We start from the raw sequence: 26,645 nt of genomic DNA, 5'->3' as shown, positions 1-26,645 counted from the left end.
TTTTTTTTTTTTTTTTTTTTTTTTTTTTTTTTTTTTTTTTTTTTTTTCAAGTATACTATTTTGAGAGTAAAACGTACAAAGTTTTTTTGCTCTATCTAAAAAAATTTTGATAAATATTTTTGTGAAAACAATCAAATTTCTCGAAAAAAAATTTTTTTCTCGCGTTTTTTCAACATAAAAAAATTTTTTAAATTATTGGATTATCAAGAGGAAGTCATAAATTAATTCCAGTTCAAGGTTTGAGTCGATACATAAAAAAAAAACGCAAATGGAAACTGTTGTGGGGTCCATTAGACCCCGTGTGACCACTACGTTATTTTTAGGAGGTGTGACCACAACGGGTTAAATTCTTGGCACCGAACTCCGCCGCTATACATTTAAAACGCCATAACTTTAAAAATAAATAGTTCTAAGGCGTATCTGCGAGCATGTGTATGAATCGTAAAATATGATAATTATTGTTGCGTAATTAAACATGTAGTAATAATTTAAATAAGTAATTTAATATGTGTAACTTTTCGTACGTAAAAGAAATGAGAAGAAAGATTCAACATACGTACAATTCATATTCCGCAATTTATGAAACAATTTACATTTTAATCATGTACATTTTACATTTGTAATATATCTTTGTATGTACATTTTAAAATATTTATTTTGCATCTTTTAATTTTAATTTCTTTATCAAAACAATGTATGCCATGTAGTGTACACGTTTTTTTCATATGAGTATAATTTTGATTTTTTTTAAATTCTATAATACAGTACATAACACGAGGTAGTGCGAGGCTTGGTCTATACAAAATAAAATCTTCAATAAATAACTGAAAAAGTTTACTATTCGGCTCTGAGGTTTCAGAAAACCTCAGAGCCTTTTCTGTATTATTGCATTTTACAAAATACTAACAATAATTATTCATCCTAACGCGTGAACTGGCCTGTTTTGTCATATTACATAGACTTTAGTGATATGACAGTTTACTTGTACATTTGCTTCTGTTGATATTAACGAGCACCTTAAGCCAAGGAAAATCCCAACACATCCTCCAACGAGTAGTCAAACAGCCTTAAATCTAATTTGTACAGATCTGCCAGCTTGCGAAGCTGCTTGTAGCTTAGAGTAGAGTAATATCTATCCAGTTTTCTTGACGTTGGCTCGCTGCTTGAAGGTCTAGCTGGAAAACTGCATAATTATATTTAACAAGGTGTTTCGCGAATATATCTACAGAGAATTCTAGATGTCTATAAACGGAAAGAACAATTTTGCTGAAGTGTCTAAAAATTTAGCCAGATACAGATCTGAAAATTATTTTGTTGCAACATCAAAATAATTATGTAGAACACTCAAACTGATTGCTAAAATGTCAAAATTTTTTACGGCATATCATCATACTTTAGCGACCTACTATAATAATTTTTATGGTACAACAAAATTATATTTTCAGATCTGTATCTAGCTAAATTTTTAGGAAAACAGTTCTTTTCGTGTATTAAAATTGTCATCTTGTTATTGCAAATATCGTCACAAGTGCATTGTACTTACTTCACGGATGTGACACCTATCCGTTCGAGAACTTCCGTGGCGTCTTCGACCAAACTCTCGTACTTGCTTACGAGATTGTAATTAACTATGCACGGTTGGCAAAGATCGTATATCGGTCTCCAATGTTCATTCCGAGTTCCATTCTCGGTGTCGTCGGTGATGAAATCGACGAATTCGTGAAACGTCACGTCGTCGCCATTCCTCAAAGACTCCTCGGTCGCGTTCGGTCTGTATTTCTGCAAAAATGTCGCGTAGTTAAAGTCTCGCTACTTGTGTGGCTTGGTTTTTTTTCAACGTTGAGCTATTCATCTCGATTTGCATACGGAACTTATCGTTAACGGTTAACGCGATAAAAGTGGGACAGAATTATATAATCGTAATCATATTCCGAGAAGTGCTCAATTATACGGTACTTTTAAATTTGATGCAATTTTACTGAAAAGAAACAAGAATTTAAGTCTATTAATGCCTAAGTAAATAAATATTCTCTTTCTATATAGACGCGCATGGCTCATCCATATAACTAAACTGACTCGATAGAAAGAAGAAGCATCAAAACAGCCGTTTATTGACATTCTGCCTGCTTTGCTTTGAACTATCATATCTAAGATGAGATCATTGCGCGAGGTCATAAATTAATCCGTAAATATATTGCGTGATGAATCAAATACGCGATCAAAATTAAAATTAAAGAATCACAAAGCAATACGTGTAGTATAGAACTATATATTTGCATTGTACTATATTTAGAAAGACACGTTCCTCACCTTGACGATTTTTTTGCCGAAGCGAGTCTGGAAATATTTCGCACTTTTCTCATGTTTGGTCTCCAATTTATTCCGATAGGCCGATAAAAGCCTCTCCAGAGGATGTCGCACGACGATTAGCTTGTCGTACGTCGCCAATTTCTTCTCTATCTCGGGCAGAGTGTAATTGTTCAATCGCTGAAAAGTGCCGGGGGAATGAGCTTGATCGGCCGGTATTTCTAAAGGATCGTTACCGGGCCATTTTCCGGTCGCGATCATTAATACGCGCTTCCAATTTGTGCAAGCCACCTGAAAGATGAAAGAACGCTTAGAACGTGCAACGCAAAAATTTATTCTTTACACGTTATTCTAGATCATCTCGATGAAAAGACGACGAGTTTTTTATACCTTTGGTACATAACAATAGAGCAATTCATGCAAATCATCCACGAGGATATTTCTGAATGATTCTGGATTTAACGCGTCAATATCAACCTCGCTACTTTCAAGCTCGCAATTATATTGCAGTCTTTCCTGTCTCTCGACCAAGGCCGACCTGGCCAACGCGTTTGGCCCTGTCCAGGAATAAATATATTTGTTCGGCTCGAACGGTTTCTTGTTTTCGTCATTTGAATAGATTTGCTCGACGTTCGTGTTTGCGTTCGCGGTCGTTTTCCATATAACAACGAGTAAAATTATCCTCCACGCTCGACATCCTGTCATCGTTTTCCTTTATCCACCGCGAGCATTAGGCTCTCTTGCAAGGTACAGTCTGTAAAAACTCTGAATCTGCAAAAAAAGAACGGTGCACTTTTTTTACGGAGTTCTCCATTCCAATGGAACACCATTGCAAAATCGTAATAATAATTCTGTATACTAAACGCAATATTCTCTTGTGCTACTTTCGATTAGACAGACATATAAATCGTATACGACAATAAACCAGTTATAAGTAGATTATTATCGATTTATTATACACGACAGGCGTGTGTGAAATAATATCGATAAAAAACTTTGCACCGTAAAACGACACGATAACTCGGAATATATTAATGGCATAAGAATTAAAAAAATTTACATAAAATTTACAGATATATAGTTATTTATATATGTACAATAATTTAAAAAAAACGTGAATTATTTATTTTCTCTCTAAACCTGAATCAGTGAATAGTACTTAACTGCTGACTATTCACTGATTCAGATTTAGAAAGTTTGTTTACTAAAAAAATTAGGAAAGATTCTCAATTCCGGCTTTACAAAATTGCGGACAGAATTAGTAAACACATAAAAATGATATGCTAATCGTTAGCTATAAGTGGGTGGCTGCGGCGATTTGAATTGCAAACATAAAAAAAAATTTAACTTATTTAAAATAAGAAATCAAGAAATATTAACGAGAATCGACGTTTAATTCTTAATAACAATCTTCTCTAGCCGGCTTCAATCAGTTTTTACACAGTTGATAAGATACGTTACAAAGTAGCACAATTATTATTACATATCTACGATCGAAGTCGAGCAAATTCTTTTCGTTTTTAACTAATTATTTATATAATCAAGGCCATTAAGGTATTTGCATCGCAAAATATCGATTCTTTTTTTCTTATTTTTTTACAACTTTTGTTCATTCTTTTGTATCTCTTTTTATTACTTACTAGTCGCATTTTCTTTTCTTTGATACAGACAATAGGACAATAAACCGCGATGTAACTTTCTAGGTCAATGTTACGGTCGTAGCACAAGTGCAATGCAGACAATGTCTCCTTTTTTACGCGTGCTTATATTTATCAAATAATGCATAGTATAAAAATGCAAGATTCTCAATTTTCAAAATGACTGATGATAATTTTTATCTTTTTCAGGTACTTTCTGGTATAAATCTGTAGTTTCTTGTTACAAACATTCTGGCAAAAAAATAAATAGATTTTTTAATGAAAATTGTTAATTTTATAAAAATGTACTTCTAAGAATAAAGTCGCAAAAATTATTTTAATAATAATCATTATTGGATTGAACATCCGATAAAGTCTTCACATTTTTGTAAAATACAAACAACTGTGTGTGTGTGTGTGTGTGTGTGTGTGTGTGTGAAATCCGAAAATAGCAAAGTAGTATTGTATCGTCTGTAAGACGTAACAAGCGCAACTAAACGCATCCTGAAAATATTAGAGGGTAACCGCTGCTGTTTGATATAGATATCTCCGAAGTATGTGTCAAACACGTGCTCATAATGTCACATTCCACTCAGGTATGGCGGAATCGAATGTGGAAATGGAGAACAACCGGCAAAAAAAAAATCGATTTAATGAAATATGAAAAAGTGATGACGCAAAAACCAGCATTGCATTCCACCGCAAGTTGTCCTGATTCAAAAGTATTCCAAGGAATACTTAGCTACTCCAAAATTCTATGCATCGCGTACCACATATCATACGACAAGAATTTTAATTGAAATCCCGCTGACAGCGTCGTGTCCCCACATATTAATGATACATTTAACCCAAATCAATCACGCAAAGTCATATTAGAGATCCGTAATTGTCAATAAATATTCGAATCGTCAACGAGAGTGACGTGTTCCATTTATCATCACTGTTAGTCAGCGAAATTCGCTGTAATGACACGTGAAGTTTCTTCGATATCACAGTCAGTTCGTTGTGACGAGATCACTTCGACCGAGCGGTGATTAATCGCGATCGATCCGCATAGCCACTCCTTCGTAATTATTCAATCCTACAATTATTTATGCTTACGTTTTTGACCACGAATTATAAGTAGCTCGCGAAAGGATTAAACGCGAAAAATCCGATGTCTCCGCAATAGTCGCGACTTACTTCGTGATCCGATTAGACAGGTAAGGCGTGTTCAGAATCGGAGCAATTAACGTGCTCCGCAATTCCGCAAATCCCACGGAGCGCGCGCGGTCAAGCGCACCGACGTTCTCCCCAGAGCTTCATGAAGACCTTGGCCTCCCAAGGGCGCGTTATCGGCGCGCCCGATAAATTGTCCGATCGTCTCGCGGCTCGAAAAATCTCTCTTCGGGACCACAAAGTCCAACACACTTCCGTTTCACTTTTCCCGATACTTCGTGCGGGATGCACGGCGAACTGGCCGCGCGCGCGACAACGTGAAACTCATCGACGGATACCGCGCACCGTAAGGAGAACACGGAGTGGTCAAGCAGCCGATCGACGTAACAGCCGGCGATCGCGTTAGGTCGCCTGGAAGAGACTCTCAGGAACGAAACACCGATGTGTCGGTGTGTGAAGTGAAAGAGACGGGCTGCGCGCGCCACCGCTCTTTCGTTCTCGTTCCCTTTTCGGTCGTCCCAGATCGGTCCATCCTCCTCCGACTCGGCGGGTTCGTATCCACGGATTTCCCCACTTTCGGGCTTAACCCGCTCGTGTGCGTATATTCGTAGAAACCAAAGATCACGTGATGTAAAATCAAATCACCCAATGCATAATTGATGAGCTCGCACGAGCGAGCTGATGGGCCGCCGCCTGTCCTCGCGGCGAACCACGAAAAAAAAAACCTATGACCGATGTCCGATCTCAATCTTAATAAGCAAACGGAATTCAACGTAAGTACGCCTTAAAATTTATCCAAGTGGAACGAGATAAATTGGAGACCGTGATCTCTTTGATCTTTGAGCTGTGAACACGTTACAGCTGAATCGAATGTTTCGCGTTGTTTTACGTGTTTATTCATATTTCGCACTTTTCCTGATCGTCGCCGACAGTTTCATCTCATTGCATAGTTTACATACTTCACTTTCACTTTTATGTCACATACGTGATTTTCTTAAAATGGTTCTCTTCTCGACGAAATGACCACATGCGCTATGACGTAATTTTTTCGTTACGTAACTTACACGAAATTCTCTGTGCCATAAATCCTTTTTCCTTTTATGTTGCAATAGTTACTGATTTATCTATTTTATTTCTGATAAAAATATCAAAAACTGCTATATATGGTGTTCAAAAATTGCGGATGATTCGCTTAATAGTTGATTAAAATTTTTGTCCAATTTGAAGTTCATTTTTCCTTCCAAAAACATCAAAGCACATTAATAATGCTTTTATTATTAGCGATTTAAACAAATAAATTGCACTTTTTGAGAACTAAAAATTAAAATCAATTTTCTAAATAATCTCAGATGGAGTTTACCTTACTAGAATTTTAATTTAAAATTTAATTATTGTTTAGTAATAAATTAGTCATTTCCTTAACATCTAAAAAGAAATCGAGTCTAAATTGATAAAAGAATCTATCATTAAAATGAATTTTTATTTTGAAACATTGAAATCTGTATATATATTACATTGACTTAACTTTGTTTATTTTAAACTAATTTAACTAATCTAAGAAGTTTAAAAACAAAGCTTTGAAATTTTTATATTTCCATTATATGAAATAAATTAGTATCTACATATTCATGAAAAATTGAAATCTTTTAGTTTTTCAATTTCATAGACTTTTGTAAATCTTATCGACATAAATAAGTTTTACAGCTTTTATATATTATTAATTACAAAATACAGTTGGTTCCCGCTGAGTGAATTGTAGGTCGGGAAATGCGGTCATCAGCTATGCTATGTAAGAGTGACCTTTTTAAAGGAAGATTATATCAAGTTACAATCAGGGTCAACGAGTTTTATCATAGGTTAGCAACATGTTCACATACGCAATCACAGATAAATGTCGGATAGATAAAATTGCTCCCGATTCGCGTTGTGTTTAACAAACTTCAATACGAGTAAAATTAGTCACAAAATCAGCTCGTATAGCGATGTAACGCAGAAATGTATTCTATATAAAACAATTAAATGGTTTAACAAGCGAATAAGTTAGAAAAGTGAGAAATTATAAGATATATCAAGAAAAAGAATGTAATCAGAAAAACCGGTCTCTTTTCAACAAATCTTATGTCAAATCTTACACTAATAAAAAAATGTTTTAAATTTTAGTAAATATTAGTTTGCATACGACTGTAACTCCATTTATTAAAATAAAAAAATTTTCCTTTTTATTAGCATATTTTTTCTCAGTGAATACACATATACTAATAAAAAGGAAAATTTTCTTTATTTTAGTAAATGGAGTCACAGTGGTATATGCAAACTAATATTTACTAAAATCCAGAACATTTTTTTCTCAGTATACATATAGGTACGTATATATATCTGAGAATTTATTTCTTATAATCTCGTAACTGTCTTGTTAAAGGCATTTATATGCTGATGTTTTCTGAAATGTTATCTTCTATGTGATTTTTCACATATCATCAGTGAATCGAACATCCGCGACATAACTTTTACTGCAGCGGAGATACAGACAACGTTAAATACTTGATAATCGCGACCTCTAACTCGGTGGAATAACACTTACAATAGCATTTGCGCAATAAGAGTTGAAATTATTCGTTTGACCTGAAAATACAAAAAAAAATTGTATATAAAGCCACGGGAATTTCAGCAAAAGGAGAAAGTATCATGACTTCTCGACTTGGCCTTCAGTACAATCACCGGAGCGAGATGACGTTTAGTCTTGCTTCGGCTTTCGTTCTTAGAACATCTCTCTACTGCGCCGGCAATCAAAAACGCGCACAAAATAAAAGTGAGAGTGGATATTAGAGATAAGAGAGGAAACACAGTTTTGGTAAGACACAAGAAGAAGCAACTGATAAGCACTTTTGTTGCGTTACCGAAATATCTGTCACGATTAAGCAATACACTTTCACGTGTTGAAGCCTTGAGATTCCCGCAAATGTTTTCTCAAATTGTGACATCGTATTGACGTGAAAACTTTGAAGTTTCCAAAAGTTTACGCACGATCACAAAAACTTCCAGAAATATTATTTAAAATTAAATAAAGTTTTAATTCAGTATATTTCCCCCTTCTATCACAGAAATAATTATAAAATGATAAACAAATAATTATAAACAAACATCTCTTGCCTGACAAGAATACGTCAAAATTTTTTGTAATAAAAATAAGAAAGTTATTTTCTGTGATTTTTATCTGTAATAACTGAAATATTCTTCTAATTTGTAGGTAACGATAGAACATTACGCACGAAATAACGAGAGAAAATGCTATTAACAATAGCATTTTGGATGTTAGTCATTTTAATTACTTTTTGGATTCTCCTTGGTCCTGTCACAAGATTTCTGCGTGTGCTATGGGAAATTATTATGCAAATATACAATAAGAAAACAATCGATTTGCGAACAAAGTTCGGTGAATGGGCGAGTAAGCATGAAAAAATTATGTCTTTTAAACTTTGATTGTATTTAATTTATAAGTATTATTGAAATTATTAACAACCTCCTGATCCTTAATATAATATTTTATCTTATCACTTTAGACATTTTCTACGAGATGAAAGAAAGGCAAAAAAAAATCTCTCAAAAAGTACATAGAAATTGTTATCTCACAAAACTACATAGAAATTTTTATTAATTATATTATATAAGTAAGTTATGTAAAAAGATGCTTACATATCACATATTCTAGTTGTCACTGGCTCGACTGACGGTATCGGTAAAGCTTACGCCAAAGAATTAGCAGTAAGAAATATGAATTTAATACTAATTAGCAGAAACTTAGAAAAGCTTGAACGCACAAAGGACGAGATACTGCTAATAAATCCAAAAATTGAGGTGAAAGTTATCGCGGCAGATTTCGCCGAAGGAGAAAATGCTTTCACCAAAATCCATCCCCTGTTGCAAGATATATCCGTCGGCATATTAGGTAATTAAACTTATTTATTTATTTACTGTAATAAATTAGTGGCTGCAATCCCATAATCCTTGCATGGCAAAAAAAAGTAGAAATTACTAATGTTCAATATTTGAGCTGTTTTTCTTTTCAAATGATATATAAGTCGATTTTTGAAAAAAATGAGTTACTTTTACAAATTTTAGTCCTTTTTATTTTCAAGTTCAATACTTTACAATATTCTGATAAATTAGTCAATAGAAATTTGACTAAATTTTATTGGTCATTTTAATGTGGCCAGTACGAGTTTGAAAGTGCGGTTGTGCACGCGACTAGTCAAACCTTATAGTACAAATAATTATACTTGATTGTGATGTCCAAACCGGTTCTATTGAAATCCTCTTCAGTTAGTGACGTGTGGTGGACTGGCATAAATATTTTTTTTGAAAGTGTGAAATAAGTTTATTATTTTTAACAATTTCTTTTAAACTGTACATGGCCTTGAACAAAATTTGAGCAAATTGTCAGCAGAAATACTCAAGTGTGTAAGCGGTTTTAAGTTATATTATTCAACTGAATTAAAGATACTATGTAATTAGTAAAACTATGTTGTATGTTATAAATAATAGCTCAATATTTCTCAAAAATTACTAACTATATGATATTTAAAATACTATTGTATCAAATAAATATAATTTGACATTAATATATTATTATTATTATTATTATTTTAAAATTACATTTAAGAATAGTTTACTTCAATTAAAATCTGATTATAAATTTGATATAAATCTGTATAAGTCCATTTTTGACAATTCTAACTTAGACCTTAGGCAATGCTTATAAAAATGGTTACATAATAAAATTGCACATGTCTAGTTTCTCAAAAACAAAACAAGCTCATTAACGTTTAATAATATTTTTAAACAGGGTAAGATACAAAACATTAAATATGTCGAAACAAAAAAGAGCAAAATAAAAGTGGACTTGTATTTTTAAAAGATGCTTATATATATGAAATAAATATCATAATTATTACTTAAGAAATAGAGAAGAGTCAAAGATTAAGAAAATGATTATATATGTAATCTCTATCTCAATTTACTTCTGTGAATGTTTGATAAATCTATGAATGATCAATGCAATCTCTGTTATTTTTACATGCATGCTTTATTTCATAAAAAAATAATCTTTAATTTAAAAATAAAATGAGCAAGATCTCGAGTTTCTCACCATCAGATTTCTCTCTAAAAATAAATATAATAATGTTCTGTCGCAATGCCAGGACAAACGGGTTTATCGAGCTAAAAATATGCTATTATATATTAATATGTACTTGCTTCTTAATGTCGCAATCTTTCAATGTCCCCCTCCCCTCATTTTATTACTCGATGGGCAGAGGTCATTCTCCCGTGGAATAAAGAGTATAGATAATATGCAACACGATAATATACAAGTCAAGGGTACATAAATTAAGACATGAATTATAATTTATAGTATCTTCACATATAAAAAATAATTGAATGATGCTTCTGCGTGCAGTATAAACAGCCATCTAACAGTAACATTACATCAAAATTATAATTTCCTATTCAACAATGTAACTGTTATGTACAACATGTGTCATATTGCACTTACATTGAGTGGAAAATTATAATATTGACGTACTGTTACTGTTAGTTGGTGTTTATCGGTTGGATACAATATGTAAAACGGTATATTAAACATTTTTTGTTTTAAATTTAAGTGAACAACGTGGGTAAGCAATACGAGTATCCCATGTACGTCGGAGAGGTGCCCGAGAAGGAACTGTGGGACATTATCAACGTAAATGTGGGCGCCACCACGTTAATGACGCGGCTGGTTATCGGGCAGATGCAGAAACGCAAACAAGGCGCGATTGTAAACGTCTCCTCCGGCTCTGAGTTTCAGCCGCTGCCGTTGATGACGGTATACGCCGCTACGAAGGCGTACGTGAAGAGCTTCTCCGATGCTCTCAGAGCGGAATACTCCAGATTCGGTATAACCATTCAGCACCTGTCGCCTCTTTTCGTCAACACGAAAATGAACGCGTTTAGCTCTAGACTACAGGTATTGAAACCATTGTTGAAATAATATTATTTTAAATGACACAGTTCTATTAAATTATTGAAGCAGTTAGAATTTTTGAGCTCTTAAAGCTCGTTTTTAACGAATCAATTTTATAGTTAATATAGTCAAACACGTTAATTTTATAGTGCTGTATTTTTAGACAGCACGCATGTCTAAAAAAAGTCATAAAGACATCTTTAAGATATGCACGTGTTGTTTGGATTATATTCTGGTTAATCTTGCGGTTTTTTGCGATTTTTGAAAAAATTTTTATGTACATAAATTTGATCGAAAACCGCAGGTTTCAAGTATATTTGTACCTGATGCCACGACTTATGCAAGAAATGCCATTGCCACGCTGGGCAAAATGGACAGCAGTACTGGTTACTGGGCACACAGTATTCAAAAGTTCGTCACTTTAATGCCGCCCGTATGGATTAGAACAAAAATCGGACAAATCATGAACGAGAGCTTCAGGCAAGAATATTTCAAGGAAAAGCAACAAAAGGCATAGCAATAAGATATTTTACGTAACTAACTTTTTTTTCAAAATATATAATGTAATTGTATCGTACTGATGTAAAAACTAAGCAATTTTTAATTATTACAAATAATACTCTTCAAATGAAATAAAGATAAGGGAGATACAGCGAGAGAGAGAGAGAGAGAGAGAGAGAGAATATATGGAGAGCGAGAAAGAGAGAATATATGCGCGCGCGTGTATGCAAGAAATAAAGAAAGAATATAAACTTTTTTTTATGTCCTTTAATATTGTTTAACAAAATTTCAATTCTCATTTCTTCTACAACCAATTTTCTCTGTTCTGAGATCGAGACCGAACATTTCCTCCGTTCTAATATCTTCCTATCCTTAAATCGTACTCTTATTCTGTAATAATATGATTGTGCAAGTTTAAATCGCAGCGCACATGCAATTTTGATACAAAACTGATTAGTTTGTAGCTTAATACGTTTTTATAAGGTGTCTTACGTATGCGATATTAAAAATCACACAACGATAATGTAATTTAAATTATTGTATGCTATTTGCTTACATTTCTTTTTTTTTACAATCAGTAATTCACAATGTCATCCTAATTGTAGGCTTCACAGCCGAATGCTGTGCGATGAGGTAAAACGTTATTTATATCCTCCACTCGAGTAATACGTGCAAATCGATCAGCATTGTAATATAAAGTTGACCTGATTGCCTCGCGTATTATTCAATTAGAATCTGTAAGTGGATATAATAATTCCACGACCACTCCTCGACTATAAATTGTGCCCTCTGAGGAAAAAAATAAAGTTACATAATCTCATTCACTACTCCTCGCCAAACCGAACAATCGAACGGTCCGCGTTCGACGCACTGGAGAGGGGAAGGTCCCGGTAAGTTTGTTTATACCACAAGTGATATATATATGTATATATATACACACGAACCAATCAGTGTACCGAAATATGATGACCTGCACACTGATTGGTTTACTATACTACTCGGTTGTAATATAAACAAGTCGTCCAATCGGACGGACGTATATAAGATAAAAGTTAGAACAAGGTGGGTTACACATATTTTAATATTTTTCATATCTACAATTATAATTTAAATTTAATTAAATATTTTAATATTTAATATTTTTTAAATTTTAATCCCAAAATAATTTCTTTTATATTTATAAGTACCTATAAATTCTTCTGATAATTTTACGAGTTTTCGATAGAATATTCGATAAAATGTAAATTCTATAAACTCCCACTATTTCTTGTTTAATTATATTTTCTGATATCTATAACGCATATAACACGCAGCAAAACATTTTGTGTGATAAAAAAGAACGTAGTAAGCCCATCGACTTTCTTTTACAGATATATATTTTTTTCTGAAAATGCAGAGCACTCCCAATGAACACAATGTTCCAATTGTTCCAAATCGGGGACATAAGACGTCTTAAAGATGTCATTAAGACGTGTGTCTTCAAATGGCTGCGCTAGTTTAGAGTTTTATATCTTTTTTTCCTTCTAATGTGGAGTAAAAAAAGATAAACTCTGATCGAACTAGTGCAGCCAGTTCAGCAATAGAAAATAAACCCCCAAGCCGCCATTAAGATGTCTTCAAGACGTTAAATTATAAGACATCTTGAAGACGTCTTATGTCCTGATTTGGAACATGCGCATTGGGCTTCGATTTTTTCCGACTTTTTGTGTACATACATTGACGAGATTTAATTCGGTTCCTCCTCTGCAATCGCTAATTTAACAATAATAAATGGTTTAATTGCCGAAATACAATATACGCTGAAAGCGATGATAATGAGGAGAAAGCGAATTGAATTTCGTCAGCGCACGTATCTTCGGTATCATCACTCGTTGCGCAAGCCCGTGGACAAGCGTGCGCGTTCCAAAACTCATCCGAAAATGGTGTTCGGATTGTTCCACAGTGCCATTGGCGTGGATATTACGTAGCGTACATACGTATCGCGCCGATGTTTTTCACAAATCGTGTATCGAGACAAGATATATACATATACGTTTATCGCGATACAGGCGCCTTGTACCCGGAATTTCTTAACCCGAATCACCTCTGGCATTCCCGAGTTAACGCTCGGGCATGGCCAATCGCGCGGGAAAGCGATCGAGCGAGAGGTCACCGACATGTGGAGGGGAATGGGTCACGTGATCGATCGAAACTCCGACTGATCCGGAGCGGAAGCCGACGGCGCCGACGCGTTCGGCGTTGCTGAATTCTCCCATTCCCCATCCATGAAGCTCACGAGGAAGACGTTTGGATTATCTCTACGCTCCAGAATACGGGCAAGATGAGTCTGTAGTTTAACGAAGAACTTGCACACGCAAGTGTGCCAACGCCCCTTAAGTAATCATGCCGTAAGTAACAGAATTTCACTTGTCTCGTGGGTTATTTCGCGTCGCGCGTCCGGATCTGAAACACGCGTGCCGCAACGGAGGCCGTTTGGCCATCTTGTGAGTCATCATGGACGCGAATTGGTGTCATTTGTGGAGACCGCGATGGAGACATGGCCGTTCCGTTTGCCTACGTCGCGAGACATTTCGTCGTCCGATCGCGCATCGCGTTGATTATATGCGACGCAAATATCGCGATTCGTGCACATTGCCCGATCTGAACCCGCCGAGAGATCTTGCCAAACGATAGCCTCGCATTGCGTCATGATGCATCATACATTGATACGTAACTGTTTTTCGGTTCCCCAGTATCTGCGCGAAAGAAAAGTCATCTTCCGCCAAGATAAGCGGGAAATAATCATTGATTTCCGGCCCGAGACTTGACATCTGCGTCGTTATCCATTTTTCGGATGTAAATAATTTACAGAATTTGTGAGAAATGTATTAATTATATTAAAAATATATAGAAAATTTATGGTATTTTTTATTATGGCTGAAGAAGACTCGGTGTAGTACCAAATACCAATTTATTTTTGTATATATCTATTAAAATAATAATACATTGATTAAGTTAATTGTTAAACTATTGTTGCTCGTTTATTGGTCTTTGTCATTTATAGTAGAAAATTTATGTTCTCTTTAACAGAGAAGAACTGCGATTAATTTCCATTATTTAAGTATTACGTATCGTTTACTTGCTGCAACAATGTCATAACTCGAGAAACAAAGTTTTCCAGAAAATAAGTTTGAATGTTTTGAATTAAGAAAGAAGTCAACGCTCTGATTATGAGCTAAGCTATGTAAGAAGGTCAACGGTCAAAATACGAGCAAAATAAGGATATTGATTTCAAAATAAAATCTAATTTATTTACAACTGTACTTATGTCTTTCTACCAATGCAGATTTAACTTTAATCTCGATTTAACTTACTTTTATCTTTTTTTAGAAGTAGAAAAAAATAAAAAGTAAGTTAAATGGAGATTAAAATTAACTCTCCGTCTATATACGTGAGTCTACGGCGTCAATCAAAATGATATCTGTTCGTAATTATAAAACCTGCTAAAAAATATTAAATAAACTATGTTTATCAAAATTATTACAAAATCGTCAACTACAATGTAGACACATGTTTCATGATATTTTTCAGATTTTTTAAAATATTTTAAGATATAGGAAAAAATAGCGTTGAACGTAACAGACCCACGTATACACTCCGAGGGTGCAAAAAACGTACACACAGATGGAAGATTAATCTGCATTGGGAGAAATGGACATTGGTCTTCTTTAGCAACAATAATTCAACATGAAAAAAGAATAAGAAAGTCCAGATTAAAAATTAATAAAGAGGAAGAGAACATATAAAAGTTAACATACGACGAATAACGCAACATCGTTTTGATTCATTGACTCAATATATTTGTGATCACTCTAATTTATTCTTATGATATTCAATATTTCTATTTTATACGCTCTAACAATGGATTTGACCTCTGCCATATTTCTTATCAAACAGACCAGCGTTGTATTGTCGCGATTTTTATTCTGTTATATGAATTTAATCATGGTGATACTTTGTAATTAGCTTATATGTTCTCTTTCTCTTTATTAACTTTTCATCTTGACTTTCTCATTCTTTTTTTATATGAAATTGTTGCTGAAGAAGACTAGATACAGTCGAAACATTCAATTGTTTTTAATATACTATTGTAAATAAATTAGATTTTATTTTAAATTACCATCCTTATTTTGCTTGTATTTTGACTGTTGACTTTATATAGATTTGAATATTTTGAGTTATTAAATATTTGTATAATATTTTTAAATACGATTTTGGAGTAATAACTGATTGTAAAAGAATAAAAATATCTAATTATATATTAGCTCTTTATTCCGTGTATTAAATTCTCACCATTCTTTTACAAACAACTCAAAAAATAGTATATTGTACATACATACAACTAGTGGAAAAAGTGGTCGATTCTGAATGAGTGTGACGACCACTCTTCCCACGAGTTGTTCATACTATTTTTCCTAACAAGAGCGTGAAACAGGCCGCTTTTCGCGCTTGTTTTACAATTTCATTTCTCCACTAGTTGAGAAATGGCTCCATGTTTCAACGCTTACGTCATCATTGCGAAATAGATCGTTTTGTTCACTCAAAACAAGTGCGAAAAGCGGCCCATTTCACGCTCGCGTTAGGAAAAATAATTTTTTAGTTATGTTTTTGTTGTAGCAAAGGTAGCAAATGAACGATATACACATATCTTTGAAAAAAAGTGAAAGGAGAAAGTAAATTCATCAATTTAATTATTTACATATTGTAATGAAAATCATGGAAAATATCGGAAAATTGGAGTAATTAGAAATTAAAAAGAAATTAAAAATCAGTCATTTCGACTGCTTTTTGGTAGTTCTAGTTTGGCGTTAAAAACATCTACTTAATAGGCATAAACATAAACAAACAGGGGAAATGTTTATTTTTTTCTTTCTTATTAATATTTTTTTATAATTAACATGGAAATTATTCTTTATTTTTCAGTGCCAATATGGCGCTCGCCGCGAGCTACGTCGCTAACCCGACACAAATTTCTTTTCATCATTCTTTAATATCCCTCGGTTGGATTTGCATCGAAGATATCATCGAATCGGAATCAAGATCAGGAGATGTCGCATTTGTGGAAGGACGAGCCGGTGTCCCCCAGTGGGTCACCGTCGCTAGATGTTTATGATGTTGAGGATTGGCCTTTATATGAGTCTGTAGATTTCTCTAACAATGCTGCGGAAATTGTTATGTACGATGACAATTTCTCCCGTGCACAAAGGGCAACAAAATGTCTAGAAGTATTGGACGAATGGATCAAAGACGAATATATCAAAGAAGGTAAAATATCTTGTTAAATTAATTTTAACTTACTTTTGTTTGACGGCATTCATATCAGTGAAAAATACTCATATCATATATAATGTTAAATCAGCGACGTAAATCGGTGATAATTAATATTCAATGATATTGTATCTCATGTTAAACAAAAACTGGAGAGATCTTATAATTTTCAGTATCTTCAAATGCACAATATGTATAGTAGGCGTCATTAATGCCTTCCACCTGAAGCATAGTACATGTAACGTCCACTATAGAAATCCCAAGAACACAGCTAGGCATTAATGACGCCTATACATACATATGTAATGTTTTGTTATTCTAGAACATGATTAACATACAAGAACACAATTTTAAAAATCTTGCATGAATAGCCTTATCTCCTTAAGCTCTTATCTAAGAACAGTAAAAGTCAAGTCAGAATTATAAATCAGAATATATGAAGCAGAAGCAGTAATTGTACATATGAAGATAAATAGAAAATTATATATCATAAATATTAATTTTCTTTTTCTTTTCTTTATAATGTAAACAACGTGCATATCGCAATATGAGTTAACAAAATACAAAAATCCATTTGAAAACGTAACTTCTAATCTTAGGTCATTTTGATTTTTGACCTGATTTTATAAATAAGATTTATATATATAATATAATTCAGTAAATCACTGATATGACTCGAGTATTTCTACTAAATGTCATTACTAAATTAGATGACGAATGCTATGCTTTAATAAATTTGGAGTTTATTTTTCTTGAGCAAGGAAAATTGCTATTTGAAAAAATGGCGATATTTTTGTAGTAACTTTAATTTTCAATGTAATGTTTCTGTAATTAAAAATTGCATGAGACTACTGTGACTACTGTGAAAACTTGCTCGAATTTAATCTCCAATTTAATTAGAGAGAGAATTTGTCATTAAAATTAACATATCGAAAATATGAAACTCAGTGTGTCAAAGATATTCATCCTAGTTTGTTGTCAAGGCTCTGGAAGATGCCGTCGAAACTTGTTGCTCAATATTCTGAAACATTAATGAGCCAGATTTACATTCTTGACAAATTATTATTTTTTTCTTTTTGCTTTTGTTATCACATACAGACATTGATACGGTTATTTGTTGTGTGACGAATAGCCCGTGCTATTGACAAATGTCGATCGGCTTACTGAAATAATTAATCAAAAGGAAATAAAATGTGTCAAATTTATCCAGTAATTTTTTTAGAAATCGGCGACATTTATCATAATGTCCAATGATTCTAACGTCACAAGAGATAATTACTTATACATATAATTACTATAATTGATTAGTTACGTGACTACATTTCAAGATGGATTATATCTGCATGAGCTTTAATATAACTTTCGCGCACCACTTGCTTCCGGGGGAAAAAAAAGGCTTATGTCTGGCGTCAAGTCGCAGAGATCCTCATGTTTATGTAATTACTAATTACATATCGCACAATTTTCACACATTACAACGCATCTGGGCGGTGAGAAATCTCAATCGCCATATTATCGCTTTACCGCATATTAAACGACACCGTTATTAATAGGCGGATTTAAACAGAGACGGTCGCGCGTCATAGACCTCGGCAGGGATAACGCAGCGTTCTCGATATTCCAAAGCGAGATGCAAAAGACTTCTTTATGCTTTCGAGCGATACTTCGCAATATCCGCGCGCGCAGATATAATCGAGCGGCAGACCATGGTAAAGGACACAAGACTCGCGTGAATGCGCATTAAAGAATCGCCTACTTTTCACATTTTTCCCTACTGCGTAAAAAAAAAATGTGAAAACTGGTATTTTCGTTCGATTTCGTATCCCGACTATCGCTTTCATTCTCTCTCGCTGGCACCGCTCGGCACATGCGTCTCTCTTTTTCTCCCTCGCTCGCTCCTTGTCACTCCAGCGCGCTCCTCTCCTTTTTTTTCTGCAAAAGAGAGTGGGACAAACTGGTTAACCTCTACGCGAATGGCTCCAGCTTGTGGGACGATAGGGGGGTGACGGCGGTGTCAGCGCGGCGCGATTGAAAGAGGAGGGAGTAGGGGCGACGGAGGGGAAAGTCCAAAGATAAGCAGGAGTGGTTTCTCGGCAGTATACAGGCCACCGAAGTCCAATTTGCACGATCGCGGTTCGCTCGAGCCATCGCGCTGCATCAGTATTTAATTACTCGCCGTCTACGGAGTCCGCGACATCTCGTCTTTTATCAGTGTCTTCCTATCGCGGTATCGCGCTCCATCTCTGACACCTCGATTGTTGTGCGCGCTTATCTATCACGTGGAAACGCCTGTTTCCCGCTTCTGGGATCTCCGTCGGTTTCCCGCGCGAACACGGAAAATTCCGCGTGTCCGTTCCACGCGGAGCGGAACGCGCAGTTCAGTATTCTCGAGTTCTTCGTACTATCGAGCAAAGAAGCGGAGCTAAAGAAGCGGAGCACGCGGTTCCCGTGAAATTGCGCACCGGACGGTAACATTGGACACTCGCCAACACCGAGAACACGTGGTCGCGCATCGACTACCACGTGTCGTGTTTCAGAAAGATCGAGATTCTCGGAATCTTTACAATACAGAGACGACAGAGTACCACGTGAGTTCACGGACCACGTCGAGCATCACGGTCCGGAGTAAGCGTGGGACGAGTTGTCGCGAAACATCTGCGAGGCATTTGTGGAAGCCGGCGAGAGACGCATCAGCAGGAGGCCACGCGTTTGAACGGATATTTGTCTGTGCATGGGCACGACCGTACAAGTAGTGACCTGAAGAGAACGGTGGCGCGGCGCCGGTAGCCCCTATACGAGACTGGCATCATTAAAGTTGATCCGTGAAAACGACCGGTCGTCTCGATGGTGGAGTGTACTAATGTTATATAATAGCATGCAGTTCGCATATCGGTACACGTGGAATCGAGAGATCATCGTCAACTCCCAGAAGCTCGTGAAAAGACGCTGAATATCGGCCGTGCCCGTCGCGATTACACGTGGGAGGATCGCAACGTTCTTCTCGACGTCCACGTACGAGCCGCGGCAGCGCGCTACGTCGTCGGCGTTACCGAAGAAACGAACGTATTGGGATTATCGGCCCTTACCAACCAGCTACATTAGATACAAACTCCCACCTGATCTCTCTCCCGTCCCTTTAACAAGGAAAACACACCAGACCGCGCGCAATTACCATGGCTGCCTTATGTTACAGCGGTAGGTTTCCTTCTCCCCCTTTCGTTCGCTTCCCCTCCATCCAGACGGGTTGCTCCAAGAGTCGAGGCATAATATAGAATTTATTATCTGGGCGGGGGAGCAGAGGGGACAGAAATGTTATCTGGTCACATTGTAAATGTAGACATAACGATCTCTTGGTTCTGTGTTAGTTGTATGGTTACTATTACAGCTGCTGGCATGACGTACTTCGCGTTCTTTATAACGCGAAATAATATCGAAACGCTCGCCAATTAAAAGGCATACCTCTGTAAGCCTGTTACTTTCCCCACGTAAAATTTCGTTCTACAAATGCTACTCGATCGCTTTAAACAGCATTTGCAATGTTTAACGTATTGCAGCTGTCCGCTTTTGAATAGGTTTTCTTTATTCATCAGAAAATCAATCCGTCAAATTGTGCGCTTTTAGTCAGAAATTAAAATGAGCAATTCGTTTGTATACAACGTACTTTGATCCTTCCCACGTTAGGTGAATTTCACTTTTAAGGTGTCTATTAAAAAAAATCAGAGCATTCTGTGAAAAACCAGAAAATGTTTTAAAAATTGTTTCTTTAAGGATCTCGCCTTTATTTTCTTTATAGATATGGATAGTATATGTTTTTATGTGCAGTGCTTCAGAAAGAAGAAGTCTGTTGTATCGGAGATGAAATTCTTTGACGCACTCTTAACTTTTTTCTCCACGATTATATTAGAGTCTCTCTAATAAGAGTCGCGACATCTTGAGTTCTGGCAAAATTCTGCGAGAGAGAAGGATATAAGAGAGAAAGAGAAAGTGATATACTAGCGATATACATTCATATCGCTTTTTCTTTCTCTTTTATATCTCTTTCTGTTTTTCGTGCTTTTGCCAAGAAATGCGAACCAATCAAAAGTTACTGCTCTGTGTCGCGACTCTTATTAGAGGGACTCTAGATTATATGAACTAATTAAAAAGCCCACATATATTATATATATTATATATATATATAATAAACGAGTTTATTTTAGATTTGTATCTAAGGATTTTTTTGAAAACGAACGAATTTAAAAAATTTTTCCAAGATTTCACCCTCGCACTTATTTTTGCATATAAGCTACACGTATATAAGCCACACTGGAGTCTGGACGACTCCAGTATCATAAGTTTCGAAAAATCAACGTATTGTAATTTTTTTTTCTTTTTTTTTAATCGATCGTAAATTTTCTAAGAATTATGATGTTAATCTCAGAATTTTTTTGTCAAAAAAAAATTATTATCAAAAAATACTCATTAAAAAATATAAATGATAATTCCAAATAGTTTCAAAATTTCATTGGGGTTCCTGAGATCCCGGTGTGGCTTTCGAGGGTTAAGTAAACAACATCCCGATGTTGTTCGTCATCGAAACGTATCTCGCGCACTTCCCATTAGCGCTCGGCGACAGATGAAACTCCAGACTTGCGGCCCAGCAGAGTTTGAAGTGAAAATAAAAGATAAAACGCGAAATCGCATACTCCATAATGTAAACAACAGGCATACGCGAATATCAGGAGAATTCTCAGCAATATATTTGGCGCACATAAGTATTAAGTGTCGCTTAGAAATTTATAATCTATTCACATCGATCTCGATATCACTATTTGTACTTTTAACACGTTATCAAGTCAATTATCCCGTTCGTTACGGAACATTTTTGTAAAACTATATTACTGATTATGAGATAGATATACCGTTGAAAAAAAATCAGTCTTATCTCTAGGATACTTGATAGATATCAATCCATTTCCTTAAGAGAAACAGAAGAGTATAAAAACTATAACAATAACCTCAACGTATGTACAAAAACTTTTAAGAAAACAGATATGCGAGTGTTAAAATAATATCATATTTAAAAGCGCTGTTACACGTGCGCGTACATACATTTTTAGAGATACCAATTTAACTGCACTCGCGTATCTCTGTTTTCCTGAAAGTTCTTTGTGCATTTCTAGCATTTAACGTCATCCGAATACAGTGGTCTTATCTAACCTTCTGCCCCCTGTATTTAAATGAAGATAACATCCACTAGCTACTGCTGATCAAAGTTTCATAAAATAGGTCACGGCTGTCGTAGAGAGTGCGAAAATTATTCAATTGCAACGTCACGCACTCCCAGGTCCTTGGCCAGCTACATCCCCAGAAAGAGACTGTACTTTCCAGAAAGATAGAGCATTTTAATAACGTTCGTATAAGGTCGAGTTCTGTAAAACCGCCGCATGTGCAGTCATTAATAGCGATTTAAAAAAAAGGACATTTTTTTCAAAAGCGTCACTTTGCATACGGAATAACAAATCGCTGCAACAGCCAAGCGATTGATCTCATTTTAAAATGAGATTGCAAATGAGGAACTTGTTTTCCTAGTTAACGTCCATGAAATTGTATTTAACGCGCCACACCTATTTATTGTTCGCACGCGTTGCAACTGTTAGCTATTGGCTCGGAACATCTCGATCGTTTTAATCGAATTCACGTTAGATATAAAAATATTGCGAGCCGTGTTACTTGGCAGGGGGCACGATTACATAAAACTAATCTCTTTACCCGGGCACCACGAGCGCGTCAGCTGATACCATAGAATGAGGAAGAGAACTCGACTCAAGTCGCATCAATGCCGCTTGATAAAACATAGAAAGATGGATAGCGTAATTTCCAGAACGTAATACGCGGTAAACAGTTCTTAACGTTATGGGAAATAGGGGATCGATCATTCTCTAGACGTGGTTGCATATTTGCCGCCCGTGCCGCGTTTCCCAGAGGCGCGCTAAAGCTATTGCGTCTCACGTTATCCAATAACAATCCACATATACCAGGAAATATAATATCGCCAATGTGATTCATTTGCAAACTAATGAATGCATCACGAGCGTGGCTGGCGCGCGCGAACTGATACGCGATGTCAATTAGAAATAGGACGGGCGCGTTTCGATCTACGGCGCCGTCGATGTCGGTCGCGGCGTATCCCGACTCTGCCCAAAGAATTGCGCGAAATTGCTCGCGCACGCGGACTGCGGAATTCCTCAAGCAAGAGTTTGGACACCATCTGTCATTTTCAGCCTAACTATGAATATGCGTTTTTCAAAAATGTTTTCAAATCAAGTTTAATATCTGCACAGTTTATTGATACAAACATGAATTTAATTCGATAGTTTATATGTACAAATATTATTATTATTATTATTATTATTATTATTATTATTATTATTATTACAAGTAACCTGTAAAATAAATAAATTTCTTTGTAGTTAGCCTGAAACGCATATGATCAATCAAAAATTGTTTAAATGGTGTCCAAACTCTTACTTGAAAAACTCTAGCAGATTGTCGCACGGAGAGCAACATCAAAAGTTTAGGCATACAAACAACTACTGTACTAATCAAGATTTATTGTCCGTTTGCTTGCAGAACACTTTTCTGATTGGCTGGAAGAAAAGATAAATTTGCCGATATATGATAATCTATCCTATTTCGAAAACAACCTAAACAAACTGCCGCAACCAACTGCTCCGTATCCTCTCGCGAAGGTACCACAGCAGCAACAGCAACAACAGCATGACAACACGCAAACCCTCTTGCAGGAGTTCGAAACGGTTTTGACGGACGTCGAGGCTTGCCATCAGATAATTCCGCCAACCAGTTCGACGCTTACTCCTCCGCAATCGCCCTCGCATAAAACGATCAATGTGGACACCCAATTGCTGGTAACCTTGCAGCCCGTGCAACCGTTCGCCGGCAATCAGCCGATATACGATATCGTTCCATCTGAAGAGCCGACGTACGTGAGCGATACACCGCGTCAATGGAACGTCGAAAGCATATCGCTGAATCCTCTCGGGGGGGATGTTGCGAATGAATTGGCGGTAGTGGACGAATACGTTCGCTCGCACACCAAGGATATACCGTCTCCCTCAAGCCCGTGTAGTTCCGGTGGTAGTAGCATCTCGACCGATGACTCCACCGACGATCCCGATTGGAGTTTCGAAACCGAGAGAAAAAGCCTGAAGCAAACGGTTCACGATTCTTCGAAGCTTCGTCATAAACCGTACTCTCGATCGTCTCTCGATGACAAGAAAGTAAGGAAGAAGGAGCAGAATAAGAATGCGGCTACTCGTTACAGGCAGAAGAAGAAACAGGAGGTCAAGGAGATACTGGGCGAAGAGCGCGAACTGGCGGAGCATAACGAAAAGCTGAAAGAGAAATTGAAAAGTCTGCAACAAGAGATAGGATATCTGAAGGGATTTATGAGGGATGTGTTCAAGGCAAAGGGTTTTCTCAAATAATCCATTCGTCCAGGAACCCTCACCGCCGTCAACATAATTGTTAATTTTAGATATTATATCCATTAGTTTTTTTATTTTTAGATGTTTTGTTTTTGCCACTAACTATTTTACAATTGTACTAATATTTTTAATACGGTAATTCACGTTTCACACGTTATCTGTTTGTTCGTAATTTTCTTATTTCTTAACAAGTATTCGTCAATATATATATATATATATATACATATATACGTAATAATGCGTACGCAGCTTTTTAGAGAGAGTCTACAGACAAACAAATCGTACCTACTCGAAAGAGAAGGCGCATGCAAGGATAAAACGCGAGAAAGAAGTCTAAAGTTACACCTACTTTTAGAATAAAATGTACATTAGGGACGACCTAATAATCCACTAGAGAACGGGATCCATCAACCATCTAAGCACGGTGCGTTAGATAACGCATGTAAACTGTCGAGTACGCATATGAAGCTTTAACGAGCGGAAACTTGCTTACTCGTATGCATTCCACCAGTTATCTACCGCACCTCTCACGAATGCGAATCTTTTCATTCCGATTAATTTTTACCCTTTATTGCATATTATACTTTCATACGGCAAATTATGTAGAATATAATAAATGGGTTCAATGAAACAAGTGTACAAATGTTATTTACTCACTAGAGATCTGCTTGCAGGCCGATGACTGTTTTATTCATCCGAAGAGAATTCAGAAAAATTCTATTCATAATTTATCTTATGTGAAAAGCATCCAACACTGTTGGCATGTGTATACATCGATCCTTTATTGTTCTCTAATGAAGAAAATCATTGTCAAGAGAAACTATACAATACAAGAACTGTATGTGTTTGTTGCCAGACGAATCTTAGCTCGCAGATGAATAACTTGGCAGATTAAAATTTGAGATAAAACAACGTCTACTTGAACGATGATGCACCAATATTTTTATTAACAGAGAATCAGATAATTTCCACAGACGAATTTAGAGTCCAAAAATGTGCATTGAGTTTCTCGATGCACAGATTGTTTACATTATTATCACGCTATCTGATAAAACAGGCTTTAACAAGCTTAATTATATGTATACGATATATAGCTCTAGGAGGGGGGAGTGTCATCAGGTGGTCTCGCTCGAAGATCATAATCAGCTTTCTTCCTAACCGACGCCTTTTATTTTCTTATTATCTGTATTATTTATCTCCTTTTAACTACACTTCCTGTATTTCGTATTTTCTGACCCCACTTGAATAATATACTTGTTTAATTTTAATATCATGGTGTAAGAATAACAGTGCGGCTAAAGGGAAATTTCATAATATTTAGATTTATACATTCAAAACGAGCATAAATAATATTTAAATTTATACATTTTCACCTTTTTGCACTGGATTTACACCTGATATGATCTTGCAAGGATTTTTTTTTATTCCCCTTATTGAGACACCCGAGAAAATTTCCTCGTTCTCTCGTCGGCCCTGTACAAACATCGTCGTAGTGGGGCAAAAGTAGAAACGGCAAGAGTTGGGCAGCCTTCCCTCCCTCCTCGATTCCGCTGGCCTGAAACTCCTGGAGAGGCCTGTTAAATTTAACGGGACAATTTTAAGCGCGTTCGTGACATTACCGCCGATACAAAAATGTAACTCGCCTAAAAAGAAAAAGACTAGGGCCGCCAGGGCCGGGGTACGGCAAAAGCGGGAGAAATGTTTTCAGATTACGGCCGCTATATAGCAAACACAGACAGAGCTATCGTCCTTTTTATCAGTTAAAATCTCGCACGCTAGACACGAGTCGCAGAAATAATTTATGCCGCATTTCTTGGTTTTGACGTCATCGATATCGATTGGCCGACCTTGGGCAATTTCTTTCTCTATTTTGTACAAGATGCTGTACACATACATACATCTCATTAATATTTAACGAATTCTTGTTTTGTCTCCTCGCGCGCGCGTGCGAAAGCCGAATTTTCGGAAGCTCCTGCGGGTCGCTGGCAACCAACATTGATAAATCCGAGAGTAGAGAAACGCCCGGACGGAAAAAAAATGTTCAGAGAGACAAACGCAGAACGTATGCAGTAATTACTCCTAGTTCATTGTATCTTTATTTTTTTTTTAACACACGAGTGCACACACACACACACTCAAATGCATAATTATACACACGTAAACGCACGTGTGTATCCCAGATAGTACAGATGATCATTATATGAAATCAAAAAGGATTCGTGAAATCCTTTTTGAGTTCATAACGAT

General features: G+C 36.0%; 3 protein-coding genes across 6 annotated transcripts; 2 read left to right on the top strand and 1 right to left on the bottom strand.

The window, feature by feature from the left end:
- Positions 1-191: 191 nt before the first annotated feature.
- LOC112452768 (carbohydrate sulfotransferase 11-like) lies at positions 192-5,533 on the bottom strand. The gene is made up of 5 exons (XM_025013155.1): positions 5,127-5,533; positions 2,698-3,078; positions 2,311-2,598; positions 1,544-1,779; positions 192-1,183 (listed from the first exon to the last, which is right to left on the bottom strand). Exons 2-5 carry the CDS (start codon positions 3,010-3,012, stop codon positions 1,018-1,020), a joined length of 1,005 nt encoding a protein of 334 aa, XP_024868923.1. The 5' UTR covers positions 3,013-3,078; positions 5,127-5,533; the 3' UTR covers positions 192-1,017.
- Positions 4,953-11,773, top strand: LOC112452769 (inactive hydroxysteroid dehydrogenase-like protein 1). Of its 3 annotated transcripts, none has more exons than XM_025013158.1 (5): positions 4,953-5,146; positions 8,350-8,547; positions 8,812-9,048; positions 10,763-11,106; positions 11,408-11,773. In XM_025013158.1, exons 2-5 carry the CDS (start codon positions 8,388-8,390, stop codon positions 11,618-11,620), a joined length of 954 nt encoding a protein of 317 aa, XP_024868926.1. In that variant the 5' UTR covers positions 4,953-5,146; positions 8,350-8,387; the 3' UTR covers positions 11,621-11,773. The 3 variants fall into 3 exon arrangements, with proteins under 3 accessions (XP_024868926.1, XP_024868925.1, XP_024868924.1); XM_025013157.1 differs by lacking the exon at positions 4,953-5,146 and adding an exon at positions 5,786-5,875; XM_025013156.1 differs by lacking the exon at positions 4,953-5,146 and adding an exon at positions 7,540-7,953.
- Positions 11,774-13,840: 2,067 nt separating this feature from the next.
- Positions 13,841-25,033, top strand: LOC112452731 (activating transcription factor of chaperone). Of its 2 annotated transcripts, XM_025013088.1 has the most exons (3): positions 13,841-13,991; positions 16,567-16,908; positions 23,524-25,033. In XM_025013088.1, exons 2-3 carry the CDS (start codon positions 16,692-16,694, stop codon positions 24,396-24,398), a joined length of 1,092 nt encoding a protein of 363 aa, XP_024868856.1. In that variant the 5' UTR covers positions 13,841-13,991; positions 16,567-16,691; the 3' UTR covers positions 24,399-25,033. The 2 variants fall into 2 exon arrangements, with proteins under 2 accessions (XP_024868856.1, XP_024868857.1); XM_025013089.1 differs by lacking the exons at positions 13,841-13,991; positions 16,567-16,908 and adding an exon at positions 19,019-20,106.
- The last annotated feature ends 1,612 nt before the right edge of the window (positions 25,034-26,645 follow it).

This window comes from Temnothorax curvispinosus, unplaced genomic scaffold (assembly GCF_003070985.1).
Source record: "Temnothorax curvispinosus isolate PA1 unplaced genomic scaffold, ASM307098v1 QBEX01003650.1, whole genome shotgun sequence".
NCBI classification, from domain to species: Eukaryota; Metazoa; Arthropoda; class Insecta; order Hymenoptera; family Formicidae; genus Temnothorax; species Temnothorax curvispinosus.
This window is presented reverse-complemented; position numbering and strand designations above follow the sequence as displayed.

Excerpts from the sequence above, each read along its gene's own strand:
- LOC112452731 (XM_025013088.1), top strand. The coding sequence starts at position 16,692 with ATGTCGCATTTGTGGAAGGACGAGCCGGTGTCCCCCAGTGGGTCACCG. Across the intron at positions 16,909-23,523 it reads AGACGAATATATCAAAGAAG|AACACTTTTCTGATTGGCTG; the intron begins GTAAAATATCTT and ends GTTTGCTTGCAG.
- LOC112452769 (XM_025013158.1), top strand. The coding sequence starts at position 8,388 with ATGCTATTAACAATAGCATTTTGGATGTTAGTCATTTTAATTACTTTT. Across the intron at positions 8,548-8,811 it reads AAAGTTCGGTGAATGGGCGA|TTGTCACTGGCTCGACTGAC; the intron begins GTAAGCATGAAA and ends CACATATTCTAG. Across the intron at positions 11,107-11,407 it reads CGTTTAGCTCTAGACTACAG|GTTTCAAGTATATTTGTACC; the intron begins GTATTGAAACCA and ends CGAAAACCGCAG.
- LOC112452768 (XM_025013155.1), bottom strand. The coding sequence starts at position 3,012 with ATGACAGGATGTCGAGCGTGGAGGATAATTTTACTCGTTGTTATATGG. Across the intron at positions 1,780-2,310 it reads TCGGCAAAAAAATCGTCAAG|AAATACAGACCGAACGCGAC; the intron begins GTGAGGAACGTG and ends ACATTTTTGCAG. Across the intron at positions 1,184-1,543 it reads ATAGGTGTCACATCCGTGAA|TTTTCCAGCTAGACCTTCAA; the intron begins GTAAGTACAATG and ends ATAATTATGCAG.